Source organism: Pyrgilauda ruficollis, unplaced genomic scaffold, assembly GCF_017590135.1.
Source record: "Pyrgilauda ruficollis isolate IOZ18807 unplaced genomic scaffold, ASM1759013v1 scaffold16, whole genome shotgun sequence".
NCBI lineage: Eukaryota > Metazoa > Chordata > Aves > Passeriformes > Passeridae > Pyrgilauda > Pyrgilauda ruficollis.
In genome coordinates, this window is record NW_024514764.1 from 4,063,235 (window position 1) to 4,083,468 (window position 20,234).

The 20,234-nt window shown below is 39.1% G+C and overlaps 1 protein-coding gene across 1 annotated transcript in view; it reads left to right on the plus strand.

The window, feature by feature from the left end:
* CUNH7orf50 (chromosome unknown C7orf50 homolog) overlaps positions 1-19,168 on the plus strand; it is a 38,436-nt gene extending 19,268 nt beyond the window's left edge. The window contains exons 4-5 of the mRNA XM_041462100.1: positions 12,630-12,711; positions 17,020-19,168. Coding sequence (XP_041318034.1) covers positions 12,630-12,711; positions 17,020-17,202 — 265 coding nt within the window. The 3' untranslated portion in view covers positions 17,203-19,168. The remainder of the gene's footprint in view (positions 1-12,629; positions 12,712-17,019) is intronic.
* The last annotated feature ends 1,066 nt before the right edge of the window (positions 19,169-20,234 follow it).

Below are 20,234 nucleotides of genomic sequence, written 5' to 3' on the forward strand. Positions count from 1 at the left end.
AACCACACAGAAACACCCAACCTGACAAATTGAAGACATCTGGGTGCAGCAGGGCAGCCCATTTTCAGCGGTGCTGCTGCTCGGTGGCCCAGCTGGATTAGGCACCTTCCCAGGGTGCCAGCACCACTTTGCAGCCCCAGGGCTTCCTGAAACAGCCCGTGCAGAACAGAGGAACACAAACCTTCAGCTCAGTGTAACAAGCACTAAATTGGTTCTTGGGTGTCCTGGCTGGTTCAGAGCAAACCACTCAGCCAACATCCTTCAGTATCCAAATCCTCCTCCAAGTGGCCATTTTTTCATCCCTCCTTAGAAACTTTCACGGACAAAGTTTCACATCAAGTTGGTTTCTCTTCCAGCATTATTTTTAGCATCCCTATATGGAAAACCATGACATTTTCATACATTTCTTGTGTTTTATTAATAAAACACAAAAGTTTGGGTGGCTTTTTGTGGGTTTTGTTGGTGTGGATTTTTTGGGTTTTTTTTGGTGATGGTGTATTTTTTGTTTGTTTGTTTTGTTGTTTGTTTGGATATTTAAAGTTTTAGAAGCTGATTTAAAATTTAAAAAGCAATGAAATGAGCTCCTTAGCTTGAATCTGTGCCCTTGCAGGAGTGTTCTGTACCACAGTTGGACATTTTTTGGTGTAACAGTAAGGGAGAAGAGAATTGACCGTATTTGTTTTTTCTGGGTCTGGTAGCATATCACTCATCTGATCTTCAGAAAGCATTTATATAAATGGACTTGTGCCAGCTTTTGGAAAGGATTTTACGTGCAGCTGGCTCCTTACATGATTTTCATACAGAGTGTGGGGCCCTCTTTATCTGCTCGTACCCCCCAGGATGTTCTTCATGGGAGGGAGCCATAACAGTTGTTTTCATTTTCCCTTTCCCTTATTTCTGGTGCAGGAATCAGTGTGATCAGAATTAAGTGCAAGAAAAGATGGACATCTGGAGAGGAGATGGGGCTTTGGGATAGCACTTGGTTGTATATTCCGTGCAGGAGCAGAACAGATTGGCTCTGAAGGGCTCAAATTCTATTTTTTATTCTTCTTCTGTGATAATTCAACTCCTGCTTTGTGTTCTTTTTCTGAATGTATGTAAAATAAAAAGCACATTTAGCTTAGAAATACAGTAACAGTAGCTGTGGGCTTTCAAGCCTGACCTTTTTATTATTACTGAAAACAACAGCAAGTTCTCAGCACATTATTACTTCTATATATATATTTTATTTTTTTTCTAATCAAAATGCAGTTTTGCTGCAGGTGGGATAATGTGGATTCCAGCAACTAAATAACTACATCAGGAAAATAATTTTTAAAAAAATTGCAAAGGTTTTCCATCATACCTTTCCTGATAGCATATCACAACTGTGTTTTGATAAATAAATGAGAAGTATTTTGACACTGATTTATTTTCTCTCGTTATGACAGCTTTTGAGAAAGTGTTATGTTACCCCATTTTTCAGGTGAGAAATTAAACAGTGATGAAGTTCGTGACTCACCAAAGTCCCTGGACTGTCCAAAGGTCTCCTTTCAGAGAAGTGAGATGAGGGAAAGTAGACTTAACTTTCTTCTCATCTGAGCACAGGCTCTGTTTTCTTTGGCCCTGTACCAATGTCTGTCCCAACAGACCTGCAGGATTTTTCTCAATTCCTTCTTTTGAAAGTGAAGTTTGCATGGATTTTGTTCTGTAGTGGCATCTCAGGCAGTCCTGAAGGCCACTGGTCTCTGGTGGGTGTGCAGGGTTAATGGAAGAATATTCCAAACCTTTCCATAGCTATCTTGGGAGAGGTTTCTCTCTTCCATGGTTGGGGTGTCCTTTCTGGTATTGCTGCAGGTGACCAGAGCAGCTTTATTCCACTTCACAGCTGCTGATAACACTAGGAACAAAAATTCCTAAGTTTGTCAGGTATGTATGGTGGCCCTTAAAATGACTTACATGCCTGAGGAGGCTTCCAGGGCATTTTGGTGAATTTTTTTTTTTTTTCCAAAATTTAGTTTGCTTTTATTTAACGATAATTTTATCAATAGGATGGTTAAATCTTCTGAATTCTTTCACATATACGTTGTCACAATTATAAGTTGTATAGCAGTACTTAACTGCTGGACTGTAAAGTGCTTCCTCAGATGGGGAAAACTACATTACATGTATTAAATCCACAAATACTTGGATAAAAGTAGTTAAGGTCTCTTTGTCTGATTCTCTTTTCCATAAAATAGCATCTCGATTTCCAAACCTGGTTAAGAAAAATTAATGTCTCATTTTTTAATAACTCATTTCCAGTAAAATAAAATTTAGTATAAATGAATTTTCTTAACAGTTTATTAAATGTAGCCATTAGATATTTATTGCTGACATAGCTTTCATCTTTCCGTGGTATTATACAAAAGAGATTGCATCTAATTGAATAATTAAGCAGCTTTAATATATTATTTCATCTGGTATTACTTTCAGAAACCTTGTGAGGTATATAAGGGAGATTCAGGAGTCTTTAATAAAAGACCAGTCTGCTTCAGGACTGTATCCTGACAGTAAGGAGACATCATCACTCCTCACTGAAGTGTTCAAAACCTCACACAAGCACTTTGATCTTTGCCATTTGTCTTTGGGGAGAATATGGTTCAGGTCAAATAAAACCAGAATAATTAAAATAATCCATTTCACATCTAATTATTACAACAAACTACCTCTTGATATTTTATAACTAAAAGCAGATGGCAGGGGTTATTTACTTCATTTTGGGAATCTTTCATTTGCAGGGAGGTTGCACTGAAGGAGTGTGAGGCACAGTTTTTTCTCCCAGCTTCTGAAGTCTGCTCTCCCCTGGCTCTCCAAACTCCCTGCCTCACTCCTGGCTCCAAGCCCAGGCATCCCATCCTTAACCCTCCTTCTGGCTTTGAGAAAAGGCATTTTGTGCTCACCCATCTTCCTCCATTCAGACTAGGTTCTTGACATGGCAGAAGCGCAAAAGGGAGTTTTTATGTTTTCTCTGTGTCATAAAATTCAGATCTGGGAGAATTAACACCGCTACCCACTTCCTCAAACACATTCAAACTATTCATCCAGTGCCCAAATACTCGTAGTAGTGGTGAGGAGTTTCGTAGCCCTAGGGAATCATTTAGACTAGTCAGCCAAAGCCAGAATTAAAATTTAAAATGCAGTTGGCAATGATTATTAATCAATTAGCTCCAGGGAGCTGTCAAGGCTTCCTAACCAGAGTTAGAATAACAAGAAGTATTTTTGAAATAATAAAAGTAGATCCTTAATAAAACTTGTCTCCTCCTTCACACATTTATTAATATGATGATGCCTAAAAAGGTGTCAGTAATTACTTTTATATGAATGAAATTGAATTGGAATGAGAGCCATCTGCAGGAAGCAGTAATTGGCAGATCAATTTCTTTAAGCATAAATGACTTGAAATCTTAGTAGTGCAACACATCACAGGGTATTAGAAGGGGGAAATCTTACACTGCCCTAAACACCTTGGTGTGACAGGAGATTTTATTATGCAGTGAGAGATAGCTGAATATCTCAGCTAAATCAAAAAAATGTGACTGGGCTGTGAACTGCTGAACTTTCTAGGTTGATCTTGATATTGGCCCTTTGTAGAGCTCTGCAAAAAGAAGAGTAAATCATTCTGTAAGGTTACAACCTGGGAGACTCAGATGCCATGGGGTCTGCAGCACTCCATCCACCTCTGCCATACTTCCTGATGAATGCAGCTGTGGGGTGGCCAGGCTGGGATGTAAAAAATGACAAGGATGGCTGACATGTCCTTTTGTTTTGTTTTTTTTTAAAAGGTTTCTATATATTCTTGTTGGTCCAGAATAACTTGAAATGTGGTACCACAGATGCACTGTAAGAGCCTCTTGTGGGATGGGTTATTTGAAGAGGGCTACATTTTCCTGTAGCAAAAATGAACTTTGCCTAACTAGCCAGCAATAAAAATACTTGGATTTCATTTAGGGGAAAAAAAAAAAAAAAAAAAAAAAAAAAAAAAAAAAAGACCAAACAAAAAAACCCTGCAAATGTAATTGCTGCAAGGGTGCATCAAGGGCTGGTATCCAAATTAATAAATAGCAGTTTTTCAGTACTGTCCTGAGAGAACTCACTTCAGTAAAGGGGCTCAGTAGGAATTTGACAATGCAATATTTGACAGTTCTATACCTACAGGACATTGCCATCAGAACGAGCCAGCTCTGTAGAGGAGTTACAGGGCCAGTCCTGCAGCACAGGCTCAAGGTTCAGCTTCCATTTGAGGGGGGGGATTTCTCCTTTCCTGGAGGGTCCCTGGATGCCACCAGGGATGGGATTGATTTGAGGCCAGTTCTTTGTCAGGGCTGTCAGGCAAGGAGAGGACCCTGGTGGTGTCTGTTCACATTTGCTGCTGGCACCCATCCTGCCTGGCCATCCTCCAGACTGCTGGGCTGGGTTTCACCCCTCACTTCTCTGAGACCATGGTCCACCCTCTGAGCAGCTCCTGTTCCTCCAAGACCTGGGGAAACCCCACTGGGAAAGGTGCAGGAAGGGGATTTGAATCTTGTGGGGAGGAGAGGCCAGCTGGGCTCACTGGGACTGCTGGATGCTGGGGCAGAAAGGAAAGATGTGCCTGGTTCTGGGATGTGGTGCAGGTCAGCATTTGGCACCTCCTCAGCAGAACCACAGCATTGCTTTTCCTTCTTACAGTGAAATGCCACTCTGGACTTAGGAACTGCAGAAATCCCTTGGCTGTGGAAATCCCTCAGGCTTTTGCAAAGCGAAAAACCACACAGAAACACCCAACCTGACAAATTGAAGACATCTGGGTGCAGCAGGGCAGCCCATTTTCAGCGGTGCTGCTGCTCGGTGGCCCAGCTGGATTAGGCACCTTCCCAGGGTGCCAGCACCACTTTGCAGCCCCAGGGCTTCCTGAAACAGCCCGTGCAGAACAGAGGAACACAAACCTTCAGCTCAGTGTAACAAGCACTAAATTGGTTCTTGGGTGTCCTGGCTGGTTCAGAGCAAACCACTCAGCCAACATCCTTCAGTATCCAAATCCTCCTCCAAGTGGCCATTTTTTCATCCCTCCTTAGAAACTTTCACGGGCAAAGTTTCACATCAAGTTGGTTTCTCTTCCAGCATTATTTTTAGCATCCCTATATGGAAAACCATGACATTTTCATACATTTCTTGTGTTTTATTAATAAAACACAAAAGTTTGGGTGGCTTTTTGTGGGTTTTGTTGGTGTGGATTTTTTAGGTTTTTTTTGGTGATGGTGTATTTTTTGTTTGTTTGTTTTGTTGTTTGTTTGGATATTTAAAGTTTTAGAAGCTGATTTAAAATTTAAAAAGCAATGAAATGAGCTCCTTAGCTTGAATCTGTGCCCTTGCAGGAGTGTTCTGTACCACAGTTGGACATTTTTTGGTGTAACAGTAAGGGAGAAGAGAATTGACCGTATTTGTTTTTTCTGGGTCTGGTAGCATATCACTCATCTGATCTTCAGAAAGCATTTATATAAATGGACTTGTGCCAGCTTTTGGAAAGGATTTTACGTGCAGCTGGCTCCTTACATGATTTTCATACAGAGTGTGGGGCCCTCTTTATCTGCTCGTACCCCCCAGGATGTTCTTCATGGGAGGGAGCCATAACAGTTGTTTTCATTTTCCCTTTCCCTTATTTCTGGTGCAGGAATCAGTGTGATCAGAATTAAGTGCAAGAAAAGATGGACATCTGGAGAGGAGATGGGGCTTTGGGATAGCACTTGGTTGTATATTCCGTGCAGGAGCAGAACAGATTGGCTCTGAAGGGCTCAAATTCTATTTTTTATTCTTCTTCTGTGATAATTCAACTCCTGCTTTGTGTTCTTTTTCTGAATGTATGTAAAATAAAAAGCACATTTAGCTTAGAAATACAGTAACAGTAGCTGTGGGCTTTCAAGCCTGACCTTTTTATTATTACTGAAAACAACAGCAAGTTCTCAGCACATTATTACTTCTATATATATATTTTATTTTTTTTCTAATCAAAATGCAGTTTTGCTGCAGGTGGGCTAATGTGGATACCAGCAACTAAATAACTATATCAGGAAAATAATTTTTAAAGAAATTGCAAAGGTTGAATGCTGCTGGCATTTGCAGGTGGGTTGGTGCCTGTGAGAAGCTGAAGCACAGGGAGGCACCCCACGTGTATTGTACCAAATATAAGAGACAGGAGCTCTCCTCACGACCTGCTGCATGGTTTTGAGGCATTGTTACAATTTTCTGGGTCAACTTTTCTTCCCACCCATCATCTGTCTCATCTGTTTATACTTGAAGCTCTTCAAGGGAATGTCTCATGTTGCGTTTGAACAGAGCCTGTGGTGGGGGAGGAAGAGGATTTCTAGCTTGGCTGAAGCTGCAGGATGCAAACATAACATAAAACCTTACAAATAATGGCAAGTGATAAAAGTACATGCAATAAAAGATAAGCTGTGATAAATATTTTGTGTAAATCTAATCAAACTTGGCTTTATGGCACAAAGGCCCCTTCCTTTCACTTTATAAATACTTTCTAAGAAAATCCTGTGACCTGCTTGCTGTACAGATACAATCAGATGCAATCTGTCCTAATACTGGACATCAGGACAAAAATGGGGCACTTGAAAGCACATTTATTTTTTCCTGCATGTGTGATTCCTAAGTTTAAAAAAAGCTTCCTCCCCATGCCTTTTCACAAGTCTATAGTCATTATACTGTGTCTAAACCAGATGGAAGAATATATTAAAAAATGTTTCTAAACCACAGATTGAAAAATGGTGCCAGGATTTTTAACCAAAAATGTGGCACTGATTCTAAAATCTGTTGACAATTTTAAAAAGTTTTCTTTTGGCAAACGAGCTCCATTAGTGTCTTTTCTTTCTTCCAGGAAAATAAGAAAAACCTTTATCTGAGTCATAATTTAGTTAGATTCCAAACTGGATTTGAGAATATCAGCATAAATATATTAGCTTTCTCCAGGAATTGGAGTTGGGACATAAACAGATTCATCCATAACATGAGAAAAACAGTTAAAGCCTATAGTTGTCTCTTATGCCTAATATTGGGTCTTACCACAGGCCTGTGCTTCCAGGATTTTAACTACAGCTGTTCCAGTCCAGTCTCAGAAAATCTATCTAGAATTTAAATTTTGGCTGCTCTTTCCAAATTAGGACAGTCAGCATCACACACACTTGAACTGAAATTTCTTCTTACATTGGATTGAGCAATGAAGTTCACCATGAGGCAGCTTTCTGGGCATGCAGTTTTGTGTGGAATACCAGACATTCAAAAACCATCTTTGTAAAAGTAAATCCATTTTAAATACCCCTGAGAGAAATAGAAGAAACTCTGAATACCCCCAATAAAAATAAACACTTTTACATTTCCCTTTAAATAATTGTACGTGTTGTAACTGGAGAAAAAATTATTATTCCTACTTCACTATATGCTCTATAAGGGCATATGTTAAACTTCCATCCACATCCATATATTTTTTATATATCCATGTAAAACCTCCATCCATAAAATGGCTCTGTTCCCATGAGAGTGAGCTTATGCCAAATTTTTGCTCCCTCCCTGCTGCTTCCAGGGAGCCTCTTTGAGGTGCAGCATTCCCTGCTCACCTGTTGGCCATATGTGCCTTGGGCTCACCTCTGGACTACTCTGATAACAGCATTCAGAGTTTCCAAATTTGGGCCTTATAAGGGCAGTGAGTTGCCTTAAACCCCAGTGCATGGGGTTTTAAAGAGGCTGCTGTTGTATGCATTGCACTGTGAAATATTCCAGCATGTCCCTTGAGTGCCAAGCATTTCAGCAAGGCTTTAAATATCTGTAAGGGAATTTTGTGGAGTATGGTTGTTCTTTACTGAGGAAACACCTGTTATCCACATTTTATGGGTAGGGTGGTGAGCTCAGGAATGATGCTGTTTGCAGAGAGTTGGGGAATAAAGGGTCTAACTTGATTCCTGCAAGCCTTAATCGTGTACCATAACTCCTGTTCAGCCTTCCTTGGGGTGGAAGGACACAGGTGATCCTTAAGGACAGGTTGCAGAGTGGTGAATAACTGTAGCAAAACAAAAAAGTACCCAGAGGAAGAATGTGACCATTTCTGTGTAGTGTTGTAGAATGCTGCTTTTAATGTTTTCCATAGATCTTTTCAGTGGAGCCCTGACTTTGGTGCAATGGGCCAGACTTGTGGCTCTGTCCCTCCTTTGAGGGAAGCTGGGGATGTCAGACATGGGATAAATCACAGGAGAGCTGCAGGAGCCTGTGCTCTGAGCTGCTCGTCAGGGCTGGAGAAAACTTTCAAGTTAATTCCCTGATGCTAAAACTGGGCTTTATGCTGGAGAAATCCAAATTTGGTGGCAATCTGGGTAGAAACTGAGGCTGAAAGGTGTATGGAGGGTGGGCTGCACTGCCAGGGGCACTCATCTGGAGCAGTGGATGTCGGTGAGGTGTCCTTGCATCTGGCATACAGCAGTGCTCTTGTGTGCTCTGGAAGGTGTCAGCAGGCACATCCCTTTCTGGTTTCTTGAGACTTGTCTCCCACCCAATAATTTTTCAAGCTGAATCAGTAAAATGGTTGATTCTCAGCCCTGAGCTTTTCTGCACTCAGTGATTATTTGCCGGTTGTGACAGCTCTGTAGAGTTTTGTCCTGGCCAGTAGTCTCAGCAGATGCATTGTGTTGACTTCCTGAATCCAATTTGTAACAATAATGTTTTTCTCATACTGTGTTTCTGGAACCAATTTGCCTGCTTTGCCTTCCCCATCTCCTTCTCCCGGGACACCCCGGCGAGAGCTCTGCCCTGCACGCTCCAGTCGCCTTCTGTTTGCCTCCTTCCACTGCCTGAATTCCCGTGTTTTGGGGGTGGATTTATGGGAGATGACTGTAGAAACACTAAAAGTCATTTATGAGATAGACCAGTGAGAATCTTGGGCAGTTTTTCTACATGAGACTCTCCTGCAAAAAAAACTAAAGCCCAAATGTAAAATTTCCTAAGCTGCTTGATTTATTTGATTCATTTCCTCTGTCTATTCATTTTCAAAGCCATTTAGGAAGATCATTTGCACAAACATTTAAGTTCTCTTTAACTAAAGTCAACCAATGTGTTTTTTCAATGAGCTGGAGCTCATAAGGAAGATTCAAACATTAGCTGTGTAAAGAAGGCAATTAGTGTTTGTACAATATATTGAAAATTAGCCCGAGGCACACTGGAAAAATACATGTTTTACACATGTATACTTTTCAACCAATTCCATAGTTTGTGCTAGATCCTCACAGAGATCATTCCAGAAGCTACCAAATTAATTCAAACTGTGAAAGAGGTTGCAATTGTCTATAAAAAGAGGGGATTTAACTGTAATGTGGTTGGTTTTGCTCTGTATATTTGATCACTTGAAGGAAAAGCCTTTTCTCCTGCTGTAGTATGTCAAGGAAGTTTATCTGCATGTAAACAGCAAACTGAAATCTCTCTTGTGTTGTAAGGGTTGAAGTTTTCTAGTTTAGAAGTTGAGCATTTCTAAAAATGTACTAATGATGTCATGCTGATAACAGGAGATTCTCCTCTCACTTCGTCATGGAGTGATACTGTTACATGGAGTGATAGATGTTAAAGCTGTCACAGGAGTGGGAAAAACCTGTCATAATCATAGGAATTAGTGGAGAAGTTTTATTTTAATAACTGTTGGGGGTGCAGTTGTCATGTTATCTGCATTAAAGATTGTGCACCCATTATCAGGAGTGTTTTGCCCACAGTTTGGTAGGAATTTGGGTCAAGAGAAGGACCCTTCCTGAAGGGGAAGGAACAGGCATTGTTGATTCAACCATGGAGGGAGTACCAGTTAAAAACTTTGGAGTATTTTCTGAAAATAGGAGTACACCTATAGCTATTAAGGAAAATACTATTTTTTTCTTGTTGTAATAATGTAGTGTTTAATTCTAATAGGACAGATCACAAAACAAAAGAAATGGCTTGTGAGGCTCTGGTGCTGTAATGGACACAAATGTACTTTCTGCAGTTGATTATGTTAAAGTATTTGTTGTTTATATGAATTATTGTGGTGTATATAGAGCAGAAACTTTCAGGAAGACAAACTAAGACTTTTGTTTGTTTCTGCAAGAGAATTCACAGGAGTGAAAGTCCATATGGAGTCTTGGATGCAGGAGTACAGCAACTCGCCTTAACTTGTAGAAGAGAGCATATGGTTTTGGTAATAGGTTAATAAGAGCAATTAACCTTATAGTGCACTCATTTGTTGGTCTCAGTTGTTTATAAACTAGGTAATAAAGATATTTTAACATCCTATAGTTTTATAGGAGATTAAGTGAAATCAGGCTGTATTTTTTAAGTTTCAATGCCAACAGTACTCAGGCGATACTGTGATAGAAACAAAATTAGCAGAGTAGAAGATTCAGAGTACTCTGTGGTGTGTCCAACCAATGGGTATCATCACAAATGTTGAAATTAGAGAAATACAAGCATATGTTAAAGGTTTTCATTAGCAGAGGAACTGTTTTCCTGGGATGCAGTCACAGATCTGTCACTCAGCTTGTTCTTGTCACCTTGCAAAGACTCTAATGTGAACTGTTTCCAGGCTTTATCTATGTAGAAAAGAATTCTAAACTTACCTTCTTCTTCTTGAGGATGAGCCTCCTAGAAGAACAGGCTAAACAAGCACTGTCATTGCTTTATTTTGTTTGTTTTGAAGGACTTCCTGCAGAAGTCCCAGTTTCTCTGCTGGGAGCTGCTGTGTTTGCCTGGCAAACAGAATCAGTGGGTACAGATGAGCAGGTTGCTGTTGACCCCACAAACTGCACCCACCAGAAAAGCCATTTTTACTTCATTCTCTGTTGGTCCTCACACTTCAGCTGGTGTCATTTGTTGTCCAGCTGGGCCTCTTGCTGCAAAGACAAGTGACACCAAGGGCTGTGTGATTTTCTTTTACAAGTACTTTGGGTTCTAGGCTGGTGGTGATGGGAGAAGGGATGGTTTCACCATAATAATAGTTTTTTATTTAATTCTGTAACTTGTATCAGCTTTTAGCCTCCTGCTTTTGTGAAATATCCGTTTTGCAAATTCTGCCTACTTATTTGGCTACTATATTATTATTCCAAAAGAAGCCTCTAAATCAGCTTATCTGTAGAATTTAACTCAAGCACATAAAGGATGATATATTGGGTTATTGATTTTCTCTGTCCTTTCTGATTTACTGCTAATTGTCTGATTTTTACCTTATATTTTGGTAATAAGCTCTTTTAATATATTTAGCTGATGATAACCCTAACGAGCTGTGATTCTTTTTCTTTATTCTGAATTTGAACATCAAGACAATAATTTCTTTCTTTAGGTTTTCTTCAGAGGCTTCCATGAAACCTTTCTATACAAATTTGTGGTCTCATTTTTTTTCTCTTTCATTGAATTGACTGAACAATGTATTTGCTGGTGCAGCATTCACCAAAGATGAAGACTCTTTTGCTTTATTAGACTTGACAGTGTTTAAACAATACTAATTCTCATACCCAGCTGGCTTTTCAACTGATTTCTGTGCTCTCTATTGCTGTGTAAAACAAGCTGGAACATTAATGGCATCTTGCATGCTACCCTCTGGAGACCTACTTTTCTTTAGAGAAAAATCAAATAAATGTGAAAGTTTCTGCATTTTCTCCTTATAATTTTTTCTTTTTTTTTTTTCAAATGATACTTTAGTGTACTGTCAGATTTTGTATGTGTTACAATACTAATTTTCAAGCACATACTTTTAAAAAGTAATCTTCATTTTATAGATAGATTTACTGTTTTTAAATAGAAAGAAATGCCTTTATCTAAGCCAGAATATACCAGCTTTAAAAACATGTTCAAGATGCACATGAATGTGCTATTTTAGCTAAAATTTTGTATATTGAAAATGTGTTTGCCAAACAGCCAACAAACATTAGCAGATGTTAATCATTTGTTCAGCCTCTCACTTTTAACAGTATTTAGTGTTCTTCATGAAAGAGAGAGACATAAAAAACCCATTTTTCTAGCCTATAAATATAAATATTTAAGTCATACATTTAGACAAGCCCAAGCCTTAAAATGTTTGCTCCTGAAGGATGAATTTTGTCTGTTTAGAACAGCCATCTGTGATGGGCTGAGGTGACCATTGTAGCACAAATCTCTCCTTCCAGTCCTTCAGAGGCTGCTTAATTTCATATAAATTTCAGTTAATTGTGAAATAGAAACTTTCTGAAACCCAAGCTTGATTCTTGTCCCCTGCACCTCCCCAAATTCTCAGTTAGCCCTGCAGCAGGGGTAAGGAATTGGGGTGCTCACTTGTCCTGGTAAAATGGTCTGTGATAAGGGACTGGCCAAAGCTGCGGGGTGTGATTTGATATTTAACTTCAAGGAATCAGTGCTTTCTGAAGAAAATTCCTAACCTTCTTGGCTATAATATCTCCTACAACTTTTTGCAGAGAAGCCAGGTGGCCCTGTACAAAATGCGTGCCAGTATCCGTGTCCCACAGTGCCATGACACTCCGTGCATGCAAAGGCACTTGGAAGCCTTGTAGGGAATATTTTCTAAATAAAGAATGTTTTGATATCACAGTATGCCATTTAAGCAATTTTTCCCCCCTAATTTTCTACAGCTGGTCTAAAACCCCAGAAGAATGGAAGTTTCAGAAGACGAGACAGACGTGGCTTCTCCTGCACATGTATGATAAAGAGAAGGTTTGTATTCATGCTGCTTTTTCTCAGAACAAATATGATACAGTCTTATACATTAGTTATAGTTATTCTTTATTAACCAAAACTTCCTAATACTGCATGCATTTGTCTCATATTTCTTAATTACTTACAAATTACTTTGTTTTTAACCAAGATGCTGAAGCATTTTAATTGCTTGTCATTGATCTTTTTATTTTGTTGGTGGCCATTGTCCTGTGCATGCTAGATTTTTATACTTGATGTATAGCAAGCATAGAGAGAGCAGATTCATGATTTATTTAAATCTGGAGTTTGTTGAGAATTTGAGTCATATCCTTAATTTGAATTTCCTAATGTGGAACCCAATACTGCAAACCACAGTTCTCATATTGTTTCAGATATCTCTGGGCTCCATGGAAGATGTACAGCCATATTGCCAAGATGTTAAAATAGCTCTCTCATTTAAATATAAGTGAAACCTGATGTTGATTGTGAAAAGCATAAAGTATAACCAGAAACCAGGCTTGAATCCATACAGAAATCCTTTCATTTCATAACTTAAAAAACAACATAAATTTGAATTTCCAATAAGCATCTGACCATCGTGGTATCAAATGAGGGTTTCGGGTCATTCATTTTGTTGTGCAATAGAACAAACCTCTGCCCATTTGCACAGTGCCTCACTTATTGGTTCATTTTGTTGACACTCAGTTAAGTTTTGCTGATTTTTTTGTGTGCACTTGAACATTTACTCATACCAATTGTCCTGACCCAAATTAGTCAGCAGCTCTAAAGCCAATCACCTGACATTGGGTGTTACCTTTTTAGACAGCCAGATAATTAACAGCAGAGTTTCATGAAGGCAAAAATGTTCACATGGTGTAAATACTTTTAAAAGATTGGTTGCAGAATACAAATTTGATTTTGGGTTCTGGGTTGTTTGCTCTGTCTTCTGTTTTCTAAGTTTCTCTCTTTAAAGTCTTTATCAGCCTTTCAAAGTCAGTGTATGCTCTTCAAAGCTACCTAGAAATTGGCAGGCAGAAGGATGTTTTTACTTTTTTTACCTGTTTACTTTGGGGTTTGTGTTAAAATATGCTGGGACACAATGAACTGTAAGTAGCATTTGTTTTATGTATCAAAACACAGTTTAACTCCTTATTTCTCAACATTCAAGTGAAACTTCCTTTTTCTTAAAATTCTGATGGAAGTGCTCTGATTTATTTAAATTCACATATTTTGTAGTTTAATAATCAGAGGAGCATTGAATATGAGTTTTAGGGAATGATTAACATCTGCATCCAGATCCAGTGAAGTTAGTAGAACTGCTCAAGTGCTTATAATTAAGCATAGCATGAAGTCTCTTTCTTCATCAGGACCATAGGGAGGGCACACTCATCTTCTTTTGAATATTTTTTATACCCAAATTCAACTTCCTGTCCATTACAGAATGAAATCTGTTGGTAATCCAAGCATGACTAACATACAAAAGGAGACAGAAGTTTCTTTCCTTCATCTTTGATCTCATGGTGTCACTTGGATGCCTACTGAAGAGCCATGCAAAGGCCTGAATCGAGTTTCCTGTACTGATAGGCCTCTTTCTGAGGTTTTTAAATTGTTTGCTAGATAAATGGTGTTTTAAGCTCCTTTAAAATCCATCTGGTGGCTGGCTGACAGCTTCCAAGCCAGGCCTGTGTACCTATGGTGTGCATATTTCTGCAGCACCCAGGAATAAATAAACACGAGGTTATTTGTTGGTCTTTATCATCTGGCACAGCATTTTTTGGAAGTTACTAGATCAGTCTTCAGCTTCTGGATTTCAGGGCGTGGTGATGTGGCTGAAGTTTCATTGGAAGGTGACCCAAAATGCAGCAATGAGCTGAGCTTCTCTCTCCTGGTTTTTGCTTTGCAAAATACATGGGTGTCTGCAGGTCTCCAGGTCTGAAAATACAGAGTTGCAGAGGATAATTTAAAAGTGAGAACTGTTCTTTTCCTGGTACTCTTTCCTAGTGTTTCCCTCCTTTTCCCAAAGACAGGAATTATTTCACTTGGGATTATTTCCATATTAATCAGCTCCAGTGTATATTAGGAAGTTAAGACAGAGGCAAGATTGGTGTGTGAGAGAGAAAAAGAAACAAGAAAAGGTCAAAACAGTTTAACAAAAGAATAATAACAAAATCCCATAAGCCTGGCTTTGACTTCCAGAGCCGTGCTGGGAGATCTTGATCTCCAATTTCAAACCAGCCTTGAACTGACCTTGGAAGAAGGATTGTGTTCCTCCTTGGAAAACCTCACCAAGACCTCTGAAATTACTGCTTTTGTACTACTGTATTTGAAGAATTAAAATTTGGATTTCATTAACTTTCTTTGTGCGTTCCAGTCCTTGCTATGGCTCTGCTGTCTGTGTAAGTCAGGAGGAAATATGATCTTACCTTGCCCACAGGGTGCTGTGTTGTGAGCTCCTGATGAAGTAAACCTCAGAGCTGTGTTATGTTAAAGGAAAAAAATCAGACTTTTTGAACACTTGAACACCCTTAGGGCCAAATGCTAAATGTTTTCTAGGCTTCAGGCAGCCTCATGTTAAGTCTGCATGCTTAGGATTTCTAAATTTAGAGCAGGCTTTCAATTGTCCCCTCAAGCAGTTTGCTTAAATGATATAATAATAACTGTACTTGCACGGGTATCTGTATGCCATGAGCTCTGAGAACAAGAGTTGTAGATTATAGAGATAATTTGGCCAAGGTTTGAAACGTGGAAATGTTGCTGACTTTAAAAGGTCAGTACTGAGTATCTACAGTAAAGGAACACTGTCACACTGGAATTGTTTGTGTCTAAATGGGTTCATCTGTTATTAGTGCCAGCTTATTGTGGGTGAAAACTTACAAAAATATAGATATTTTTCATTGTGTTTGATATGTATAGTATAGCAACGCTTCATATATCATCCATTTCGGTGTTAGTCATTGTAAAATTAATATTTCTTTTGTAACTGCATTGTTTCTTTAATACAAGAGTGTTTGTGTGAAGAATTAGAAGGTTTTCCATAGTGTACAAGTTATGAGATTGAACGCAGGCTTAAGTTTTGATTTATTACTTTGTAATACCCCTGATTGATGAAGGCAGTGTTGGAATATTCTTTCTTCCTCTTCTTTTGGAGTGATAGAAGTTTTAGTGATCAAAGTTCGGCTGCCAAATGTCCATGGAGAAATAAGTTGTAAATTAAGTGTCTGTTGAAGCTCTGTCTGCTCTGAAATGTTGATACTTTGCAGAATCAAAACCGCCCTCGAATAATTAGTCTTGAATCCTTTAAATACTTACGTATGTGTTTAACTTAACTCATGTCAAGTTATATGTGTAAAGTTAAACATGGAGAAACATATTTGCAGGGTGAGATCATTTTAACATCTCATGATTCACAGCAAAAAAATATCCTGTTATTGGCTGAAACCTGCTCCACAGATACACAACATGAAGTTAAGATCAGCGTAGCTCTGTTCACATATTCCTTTTGAAAGTACTTCGGTATGAAGTACTGCATAAATCCTTCCAAAGTCCTTGCTAAGTTATTGTCAAGATTAATATAATGATCATTTAAATTGCATGTTGTACCAGATAAGCTAAAACTTAATCTCTGACTAGTTAATTAGAAAGGGAGTGAAACGTGGATAATGCAACTGTAGATGACTAAAGTGCTTTTAATGTTAGACATGTTGGTAGAGCCTATCAGTTTTAGTCAGCATGATTTAAAAATTATTTCCATATGTCTGAATTTGAGTTTGTTTTTCAAATTAAATTCGAGTCCTTTATATAAGCATTCTGTCAAAGTGTGTAGTGGTGGGTGGTATCTCATGTTAGGAATCAATTTTTGGGTAAGGGCGAGGGGAATTCCAGCAAAATTCTTCCCTCAGACATATGTATACAATTCTCACTGAAATTAGTAAGATTTACATGTGTGTTTCCAAAAGGAGGGTTTGGCTAACATGTTCTGGTTTTTTCTTCCACCAACCCTCAGAGCCTTGGGCTCCCTGTCAGGCAGTGCTTGCGTTTGCTGATCAGCGCTTCCACATCTGCTGAGCATTTCCTCTCAGATGCTTTGCCCATCTGAGCACATGACACTCCTCTCACCAGGCTCCATCCATCCCTCCTGGCAGCTTGAACCTTGGAAAAGGAAACATTTCCACTTGGATTTCCACTTGCAGTTGGACTTTGGCAAACACCAAAGCCTGTGCCATTCTCCTAATTGTCTTTCAGGTGGTGCTGTGACGTGATTGTGAATACATATGGAGAGGGGAGATAATAAACCTGTTTTTCCTTCCTTCTGTTTTTTCTTTCAAGGTTCCAGACAAGTATTTCACCATTTTACTGGATTATCTGCAAGGGCTTCAGGGCAATGCACGAGACAAAACTGTGCAGAAAGCTGAAGCTTTTATGAAGGAATTTGATGGTTCTGATGGAGAAGACCCAAACCTGCTGGGGAAGTGCGAGCGCATCAGACAAGTTCTACAACTGCTGTCCTGAGAGTATTTCTGTGTCATAATTGTTGTCTGGTGGAAGGAAGGAGAGATTTCACACACTGAGGCTGTAAAGGATTTGTAAAGATAATACTAAATTTTATACTCGTAATTTTTCCATTGGAAAATATTTATCGTGTTTTGAGGTGATGAAATAAAATTAACATATATAGCCCATAGTCTTGTTATTAATCTTATTGCACCTCTTTAGAAGAATAAACCTCTCTCCCTCTCATTAATTTTTCTCCATCTCCCCCTCTAATTATTGTTAAATATGAGGAACATTGCAGCTCTTAATAAGAGCAAAGGAACCAACATAAAGCCTGGAGAGTCTTTTACAATGGCAGCTTTTAAAATGAGTGTACAGTACAGTGCATGCTCAGCCAGCTGTAATCTCTCACTTTCAGCTTCAGAAGGATGTCACTTGGATTTGGGAGAGATCATTTTCAGTCTGCTGAACACAGGTTGTATAACACAGTTGCTTATTAGTACTTCACACGGTGATCTGGAGATACCATCAGCTTTGTTGGTTTTCTTTTTACATTTTAAAGTTTTCAAATGCATTAGGGCAATTGTTTAGATACTCTGATAATGCACAGCTAGGAACAGATCAAATCCTTTACTACACGTTGTGAAATCATCAAATTGTAGCTAAACTTAGCCTACAATCAAAAGTGCTGTGCTGTATCCAACCTGCCAATATTGCATTTTTCTCTTCCTCCTGCAACTGGCATCCAGAAGAGTTAATTCATGTTCATTCCTTTTGGCTCGGGACATTTGTCTCTTATGAACATGCTGAAAGTGAGGCTTTCAAGTAAAAACCAAGGACATTAATTACTCAAAGTTGGATGATTGGCTTATTTAATAACACTGGTATTCAGACAGAGTTCTTGACCTGATTCTTTAATGTTTCTACAAACATTGTTCATACTTTATTAATAACAACTATATGAAATGTGTGGTGGTGTAGAAGAGTGGCTGTCTTTGGGAATTACAGCTTTAATTTGGGTGGGTGAAGGAGGGGAGGATCTGTGGATATGCAGGCCTGATTTTCCAATAAGAAGCATTTGAGTGGATTTGACAGCCTTCATGGTCATGGCTTAGTACAAATCTTTGGAAGTATGAAATGTATTACTAATAACAAATAACTTATGATTTCTGACTTACTGAGGAGGATGTTTTCAGCCAAAAAAGACTAGAAACCAGCATGCCCTCCTCTAAAAGAATAACTGGGATGGAATTTGGCACAAGAATGGGCAGAATTGAGCACCAGTGTCCAGGTTCTTCATTGAGCTGCTGACAGTGCCTTGAGGCACAGCTGGATGAGGGTGCAGAGGAGACAGAGCCGAAGCTTTTCTGAGCTGTATAGCACTGATCTTCCAGTGAGAAACCTGGTGAAAAGGATTTGTAATAAAAATAAGTGATCCTGACATTTAGTGAACTCATAAAGATCATTTGGGTCATATATTTTACATGTGAGAATATGCAGCTGGGAAAGGCTGCTGTCACTCCAAGCAGAAGCTGATACTTGTTTCTTTCCATGAGGGAAAATAGGAATTTCTTAGGGATGAAGTTTTCAAAGTATCTTTTTGTGAGTTTATCATTGCATGTTAGATGTCAGAGAAGAATTTTTTGTTCTCCCTCAAGACATTTGAACATCATCACTTTTGATTTTTCTGTCACACAAAAATGTGAGTCCTCATTGTGCACTTAACATACCTCCTAGCTTAAAAGCACAAGCACATTGCAACTGCACTTTGGAAAAGAATTGTAAAAAAGATGATGAAGGTAAGATCTGGGCAAAAATATTGGAACCTTTTACGATTTTGTCATATTTGGCAAGATTTGCCTTTCTTGGACCTTAGTTCTGACCATGTGTAAATGCTGACAAATCTGTAAGAAGAGAAGCTGTGTAGATCAAGAATGTCAGGTTTCATTTTATATCAATTAATATTAAAAGCACACAAGGCCTGTCAATCTGGAGGCCGTGTGAACAGTACTATTTGCAAAAAAAAAAAAATTTGGAGCCTCTCACCAGCACATAATAGACCCCTGGGAGTAGGTCCTGTTCTGCTCTCCTCTTCCTCAGCTGCAGTTCCAGCTTTCCCTTCAGCCCCACTGATTGCTGGAGGAAGGTCATGGTCCTGGGGCTCTGCTTCTTGCAGTTATGGAAAATTCAGAAGCTGCAGTTGAAGGTAATTGTTGCTGTGGTTGTGTTTGGCAGAGAAAGCAAAGCATGGTGCTTCCTGCCACGTGCCTTTCGCTGTAGGTACTGCCCAATGTTCAAAGGGGTCTTGAAATTGGGTAAAAGATTTGTAAAACTGCTGCTTGGTGGTGCTTTGTCTTGCATATCAGAGCTCAACATGAAATATTCTAAGAGTTGTCTAATACTAGTGCAAATAGAAAAGGACGCTTTAATTGCATTTCATTTTTTTACTTTGCACCTTTCTTCAAGAATCTTGCCATTTGTTTTGGCAAACATGTCATCCTCACAACAGCCAGGAAATGCAAGAGCACTCATTTTTTGGAGATCTGTACTGCTAGGCCTGTTTAAAAGACAACATTGTGAGGACCCATAGAGCTTATCCCACAAACTGCAAATGCTGTGGTGCCTCTGGCAAGTAAATCTTGCCTTGTCCATGTGCTATCCACCACACCAGCCTCTGCTTCCTGCTCAGCCTGGCATTTTCATCCCTGGATTTACATTATGTGATGAGTAAATCTAGAAAAAATCTCCTCTATCGTGCATTTTAAATTATTTATCTTAAATTATTAAGTGTGCAGTCAGTTGCTGAATTCCTGGAGCTGGTTGGAGCTGTGTGGGGAGATGTCATCTGGCACTTTATTCCCTTGTTGTCACTTAGTCATGTACAGTTTTCAAATCTCAGCGTTGCTTGTATCTTAGGCAATCACATGGGCACAGATAGGACAAAATTGTGTCTTTGCCTCTGTTTGAATCAGTCTGCTGTGTTAATAAAAATGGCATCCCAGGCTAGAAGTAGCAGTGCATACAGAATGACAAATTACATCTTCATCTGC